The sequence below is a fragment of the Capra hircus genome, chromosome 2, assembly GCF_001704415.2.
Source record: "Capra hircus breed San Clemente chromosome 2, ASM170441v1, whole genome shotgun sequence".
NCBI lineage: Eukaryota > Metazoa > Chordata > Mammalia > Artiodactyla > Bovidae > Capra > Capra hircus.
Window position 1 is genome coordinate 38267454 of NC_030809.1, and position 7685 is coordinate 38275138.

At 41.2% G+C, this 7685-nt stretch overlaps 1 protein-coding gene across 2 annotated transcripts in view; it reads right to left on the bottom strand.

The window, feature by feature from the left end:
• UNC80 (unc-80 homolog, NALCN activator) overlaps positions 1–5349 on the bottom strand; it is a 215584-nt gene extending 210235 nt beyond the window's left edge. For both annotated transcript variants that reach the window (XM_005676458.3, XM_005676457.3), the window contains exons 1-3: positions 5119–5349; positions 4153–4201; positions 470–626 (exon numbers count right to left, since the gene is read on the bottom strand). In XM_005676458.3, coding sequence (XP_005676515.2) covers positions 470–626; positions 4153–4201; positions 5119–5210 — 298 coding nt within the window. In that variant the 5' untranslated portion in view covers positions 5211–5349. The remainder of the gene's footprint in view (positions 1–469; positions 627–4152; positions 4202–5118) is intronic.

The following is a 7685-nucleotide window of genomic DNA, read 5'->3' on the forward strand; positions in this document are numbered from 1 at the left end:
AAAGCAATCTGCAAAATAATCTCAGCAAGAAAAATAACACATATGTGCAGACATGCACACATACTCATAGTACTACAAAGTTGGGAAAAGATCTGGAGGGGAGCATGCCAAATGCATGAAGGTGGTTGCTTTAGACATTGGGAGGACTAAAGGACAACTGTGGTTAGAACTCATCTTGAATAGGTGAGAGGCCTTAGTTTCTCTATAATATTCTAATGTCCAAAAGGAAGACATATTCACAGTTTACTTGTAAAATGAAAAAAATTTTAAAAGGGAGCTAGTTCCCTCATTGGCAAAATGGAGATAACAGTGATATGAAACTAAGGGAGATTTTGTGAGAATTAATTGAGAATGTGCGCCAAGTGCCTGGGAAAGTAGTAATACAGGTTGCTATTGTGGGTGTTATTATGAGTGTTACCATGGATGAGGACAATGGTGTGCTATGAAGAAGAAATGTAGGTGCACCAACCTAACTTGTTCCTGTTTGACAGCAGGGTTGCAGTGCAGTGGAGGACATGAGGCAAAGCAGCTTGTACCAGTTCCCATCTGGAAATGCTCTGGATGGCTTCAGAGAGGGCTGGAGAGAGGCCATGCAGCTTGTTTTCTACTAACACTCGTTCAAAGGACTATAGACACCAAAAAAAAAAAAATTATATTAAGAAATTAGAGATTCTAATGGGTGGAAAAATAGACAAGGTATCGTATATCCTAAAAGATGCAAACCACTAGTCCAAATTCTTTAGAGAGCACTCACATTGCATTTCATTGTACATGTTGACATGAAATGAGTCAACGATAATTTCCTATCATCTACCCATTTTCAAACAGGCTTCCCAGTTGGCCTGCATGCTAAGTCACTTCAGTCATGTCCGACTCTTTGCAACCCTGTGGACTATAGCCCACCAGGCTCCTCAGTCCATGGGATTCTCCAGGCAAGAATACAGGAGTGGGTTGCCACAAACTACTCCAGGGGATCTTCTCAACCCAGGGATGGAACCCGCTTCTCTTATATCTCCTGCACTGGTAAGCAGACTCTTTTACCACTAGCGCCACCTGGCCCCACCTAGCGCTAGTGGTAAAGAACTCGCCTGCCAATGCAACAGTCAAGAGATAGAGGTTTGATCCCTGGATCAATAATATCCCCTGGAGAAGAAAATAAAAATCCACTTCTATACTCTTGCCTGGAAAAATCCCATGGACAGAGGAGACCGGCGGGCTCCATGGGTTCGCAAAGAATTGGACTTTAGCCACCTCATGCGAAGAGTTGACTCATTGGAAAAGACTCTGATGCTGGGAGGGATTGGGGGCAGGAGGAGACGGGGACGACAGAGGATGAGATGGATGGATCGCATCACCGACTCGATGGATGTAAGTTTGAGTGAACTCTGGGAGTTGGTGATGGACAGGGGGGCCTGGCGTGCTGTGATTCATGGGGTCGCAAAGAGTCAGACACGACTGAGCGACTGACCTGAACTGAACTGAGCACACCCATTTTTAAGTTTTTGATCCAAAGTATATTGCTTGAATTATTAAATAATTTTTTACTTCCACTAAAATAAGCTCCCATCAAAAAGAGTACAACACATTTAACTATATGAAGTATTTAGAAGTAGTATTTTCTAAAATGCTCTTGGATCATCTACCGGAGCTCTCCCTGCTGCAGACCAAGGTGAGATGTCTTTTGTAAAAGTATCTGGAGGGACAGAATTTTTGTGAATGTTCAACAAATATTGAATAAGATAGACCTCTTACAAGAGATCTGATTTTGGGGTCTCTGAATTATTCCATGTGCCTAGCAATGACCTGGCAATGGGACACCCCTTATATAATGCCTAGAACTGTAAGATAGTTAATATACCTATTGAATAAAGAAAGAAAAGGAGGAAGAGAATAAGGGAAGGAGAGAGGAGGAAAATAAACCATTTTTTGGCTTTGTTGGTTTATTAAATCTTCTGTCCTGGCCAGTACTTTCAGCAAGCGAAGCACCTACCCCTCCCCCCAGAACAAGTTTGACCTATTGAGTTGTTTTTTTCTTTTTGAAGGTGGAGGAAGATATTACTGTAAGGTGTTGGAGAAAGTGTAGTTACCAAATATTAGAACAAATTTAATAAACACTTGACTTGTATGAACAGAACCTGATTGCTACTTGCTGTCCCAAATGGTCTAGAGAATTGTGTTCTCCACGATCATAATACCAGTCCCAAGTGCTCAAGCTGTATTATTGGAATTATTAGGATATATAAGAAAAATATGACTTAATACAGAGATTTTCCAAAGAAAGCTATTTACATTTGACTCAAGAAAAAAGATAAATTCACTTTCATAATGAAAGGCATGCTAGGGTTTGGTAAGGAGTTCTATCAGAGATGTAGTCTTTGGGAAAGGCAGATCCAAACACTTTAAAATTCCTCAGCCTTTGGTTCCTAACTATTCATTAAGTAAAGGGTGTATATGTTAGACATTAAAAAATTATACAGAATTTATACAGTCTGGATGAATGCACTTTTAGAGGATGAGTTATATACCTTATAACCTCAAGAAGCTTTAGATACTTACTGTCATTTTCTTCTTAAATGTTACTAATATAACTTTTTGTCATTTTAAACCAGGGAAATTGTTTTCTATATGTATATCACTATCTATCTGCAGCTATGAATATGACTTAGTTACTTGATATTATGTGACTACATTAAAATGTCAGACATATCTTTGCCAAGAAGAGAGAAAAGTCTGGGTTATTTTAAGCTAGTATAACTGTAAGCTTGGTTTGAGGAAGATTCAGAGATTTCAAGTGTCAAATTACTTTAACCTGAGCTTAGTAGAATAAATTCCATTAAAAAGTTAGATATAAAAAATATATGTGACAATTTGAAGAGCAGGAAATGCATAAAATAAATTCCTATTTGAGTGTGTTTTGTACATACATCTGTGTGTCAGTGGGATGTTTAATCTTCCAGTTGGCTTCTGTAATAGTCTGTGGCCCTAACACATTTCAGAGCTCCTTACTAGAAGGTCATCTACTCTTTATCTGGTCGTTTGCAAATATCATGGCAATATCCAAATAAGTAGGTTTCTACTTTTAAGCTATAATATATACAATGTGGGGCTTCCTTGGTAGCCCAGATGGTAAAGAATCTGCCTGGAATGCAGGAGACCCCAGTTCAATTCCTGGAGAAAGGATTGGTTACCCATTCCATTATTCTTGCCTGTAGGATTCCATGGACTGAGGAACCTGGCAGACTACAGTTCACGGAGTTGCTAAGAGCCAGACATGACTGAGTGACTTTCATTTTCATATACAATATAATGACCTTTATATGAGCTCCAATTTTTAATGAAGTCTGTAAAAAAACCCATTTTAATTTTGCTTCAGTTTTTCATCTTGTCCTCAGTTTGTAAAAAGACAATTTTTAAGTCATGAGATTCCCTTAGAATCTCAGGACAAGTGCACTCTATTTTGCATAAATATTAATAGCATTATTATAATTATTTCATATCATCCACTTTGGAGTTGTACAAAAAATGGAAGACATAAAAGTTCAATATTGCATATTACTTTGAGCAGTTCATAGGCTTGCATTTTATGAGCTTATACTACATAATATAATGTCTTGTTGACTTGATAACATTTCTCAATTTTGTTGATTAAGGATTTGACTATTATACTTGCCCTCTGTCTCCTGATTCTCTGTTATTTCCCCTCTCTCTCTTCTTCTGTTCTACTCCTCCCCACTTAGGGCCTTCAGACTCACTTTCCCTCTGCTCTTCTCTCAGCTACTCCTCAGTACCTTCCTTCAAATCTTTGTCCAAGGGTCACATAAGGAGGGAAACCTTATCTAACATGAAAACTTCACCCTAGTGCTCTATAATTTCCTTTCTTGCTTAAATTTTGTCCATAGTATACATCACCATTTGGCTATCTATCTATTTTATTTATTTATGAGGGTCCCATCCCCCTCCCAGTAGAATACAAACCCTTTATCTGTTTTGATTATTGCTCCATCTTATCATCTAGAACTGTGTCTGCACATAGTAGGTACTCAGTAATGTTCGCTGAGTGAATTAACATGTATAGTGAGTACATTTAACATCATTCTTTCAAATTACCACATGATATATGGAAATACTCTTTAAATGATGAATATCACATACCACACAAGAGGCTTCATACTGCTTTCCCAGTTTAGGCCTCAAAAATGCACTGAAAAATTAAGAGAGATAATTGTTATAAACACATGCAAAATTATTATTAGAGCATCCTTATGACATTTTTCAACGGATAAGACATGCAAAAGTCAAATTTCATGCCTCCCTATGCCTTGTGACCAGGTGTTAAACAGCTGACATTTGCTTTTTTACGTGCAATTACATACATGAAAAAGGTGTGAATTTCTACATTTTCTGTATCAGCTCTTATTCTGAAGACTTTTTATCTAATTGGATTCTACATTGCCAGTGGTCAGAAGTATTGCATTACTCATGCGTACAGTCTTACTCAAAACTGAAAAATGAACCCAGCTTGTGGGTTATGATTTTCAGAATCTAATTTCTTATCTGATAAATCTCTAACAACAAGAATAATAATGGACACCTTGTTTCCTGTTTATTGGAATAGGTTTCAGGGTTTTTTGGCTTTTTTTTTTGGAAAACGAAAATTCTTATTAAAAATGAGCCTTCTCAGAGGCTTTAACCAGGAAGATTACACTGGCTGGATCCGAGCAAAAATGGTTAACAAGTGGGCATAGCAGATATTCGACAAACAGGAGCTGGAAAAACAACAGGTCAACGGGCTGGAATTACAGCAGGAGACGGAAGGGGAATTGGACACAGGAGCACAACCAGTCATAATTATCTCCCCTAATTCCCCGCCCCCTCCTCCTAGGCTCTCTGCCCTCTCACCCCCTAAATAACGTATATTGCCAATCAGCTTGTCGTCAAACTTCACTGAAATATTTTTTTAAATGCGTGTTTTTAAGCGGGTTTGGAGAGCTTGCTTTCCAGCCTCAGAGAGGGAGCTGCAAGCTGTGGCGCGGCCTCAGCAGCAGCGACCACAACCCAGGCGGCCCCAGGAGCGCCCCCAGCCCTGGGCGCCCGCGGTGCGCCCTCTGCGCCCCTCACCTGGTTTGCCGCCACAGGAAGGTCTGGATGGGCAAGGGGATACCACGGCCGCTGTCTTGCTCCTGGCCCTCGGAGCTCTTCCTCTTCACCATGATGGTGGCTCCTGGGAGTCCTACTGCAGGACTCAGCGCTGGCTCCTCGCTAGCCGCTGCCCCCGCCTCTTCCTCCCTCTGCTCTCCCCAACTCTCATCCCCTCCTTCCCCTAGGCAGAGCAGACTCTCTCCGCCCTGATCCCCCGTCCCTCTCCCCTTCCCCCGCCCCTCCTCGAGCGTGGAACATGGCTGCAGGAGGAGGGGAGGGCTGGAGGAGCCGCGGAGCGAGGAGGGGGGCGCTCGGAGGAGCAGTCCGCCTCGCCGCCCCCGCGCCCGCTCCTTGCTTTCAGCACCTCCCACTGTGGACAGCGGCCCGCGCCGGACGCACGGGCGGGAGACCAGCGCAGGGGGCAGGTTGAGTAGACTTGGGATGGCCGAAAGGGTCCAAACTCCGCATCGCACGCAGGTTCCCTGCGTAGCCTCTTTAGCCCCCAGATTCCGGCTTCCTCCCTTCGGAACTGCACCCTAGGAGTGTACCCTGTCCTGCTTCCCAACCTTGGCATCTGAAGAACTGTCAAGGTCTAGGGAGGAGGAGCTTTGGGAAACCGCAGAGCAGTCACTAAGCCTGGCATCATTCGCACCTCTAGCAAGGAGGTCAGAAGTCCACCCTTGGGGTTTAGCAGAAGGAGCACATTGAAAATTTTTAGAAGTGTAAACCAGAAAGGAAGCAAGCTTGGCAAGACAGAGAGAGAAAGCTTGAAAGTTCTGATGGGAGAATTTACTGTAAAATGGTAACCACAAAAAGTAACAATGCTTGTTCTGCCAAAGCAGAAATATTGCCAAACCAGCAAGTTATGGGTATCAATTATTACAACTAGAAAAAGAACAATTGAATCATGTGTTAGAAAATGTGGTTTATTGTTTATAGTCCCTTAGTGAACTTGGGTGACTCTATCTCATTGATAACTGCCATTTTACTTAAGTTGTCATAGTCAAAGCCCTATACAACAGTTTATAAGTGGATTGTTAGATGTTTTATCTGGTAGTAAAACAAGTAGGGATGGGGTCAAGTGAAGCAGTTTGAGTAAAAAATTCATTGCTGTGGATTCAAATATTTGCAAGTGAACAGAGCCACACACCATTTTGAACAAAGATACTGGTGTGACCCATGAAATGGAGAATCAGAAACCCCAAAGCCTAATCTCAACAGATAGAAATAGTTTCTGTTAACCACATGTGTGTCTACTTCATATAGAGAGAACCATACTGCATTTATTGGTATTTTCAGTTTTCATTTAATTTATTGAACTTTTTTTTTTACCATCATTGGACAAATAATTTTATAATTAGTATCAGCAGCTCTATCAGGAGTAAAAAGATAACAATGATGTTTTATAACAACAAGTAATCTCATTTCTTAGAATTATAATCATGCTTTCTTCAATAATTCACAAATACTTTCCATTGCTTAAGTCAAGTGCGTTTGTGCTCAGTTGTGTCTGACTCTGTGCAGCTCCATAGATTATAGCCCGCCAGGCTCCTCTGTCCCATGGAATTTTCCAGGCAAGAATATTGGAGTGGGTTGCCATTTCCTCCTCCAGGGAATCTTACTGACCCAGGGATCAAACTTGAGTCTCCTGCATCTCCTGTATTAGCAGGTGGATTCCTTACCACTGAGCCGCTTGGAGCTAGGACAAACAAAGGAAACTTAGAGATTATCTACCTCTACTTCCAAATTTGACTGATAACGGTAAGGAGGCCTAGAGTTATAAAATGACTTTCTAGCTGGCTAATGCTAGATCCCAAAGGAGAAGGAATATTCATGATTCTTGACACAGAACTTTTTTTTTTTAGTGCTGTGCTTAGTCAGTCATGTCCGACTCTTTGCACTCCACGGACAGTAGCCCGCCAGGCTCCTCTGTCCATGGGGATTCTCCACACAAGAATACTGGAAGGGTTGCCATGCTCTCCTCCAGGTTTCTTTTATAGGCTAGATGCTAAATAGGTTTTCTTTCTTGTGTCAACTCAGATCAATTGGTAAGGCCTTTCTGTTGTGAAAGACTGTGAAGTTAAAGCAGGTATTTTAAGACAAAACTGCTATTATTGATTAGTGCTGTCTGCTATGTGAACAGCATGGGGGGGATAACAAATGTTTGTTATGTCTTTTCAAAACTCTTCTTTATACACAATCCTTGAGGCTAAACTTTCAATATTTCTTCTGATTTGCTTGTAGCTGCCATCACTAACAATGTTACTTATGCTGTCAAAGGTTTTCTACTCTAAGAGAGGTAATATGTCTCAGTGGGCCAAATTTAGATTTGATCACTAGGAAATACGTTAGTGTCAGTGTTGGGATCTTCATTGAGTTTTCTTGAGTTGTTTCTCAATTTCTCATGTTGCTAAATGTCTCTGGCTTCTGCGTTATTACCACATGGCCTTCTGACTAGGATCTCAAAGCTGCCAGGGCAGGACTAAAGCTCTGAGTACAGGTTAACTCCAGTTTTGCTCTTCTTGAAATCATCTTTTAATATGAAT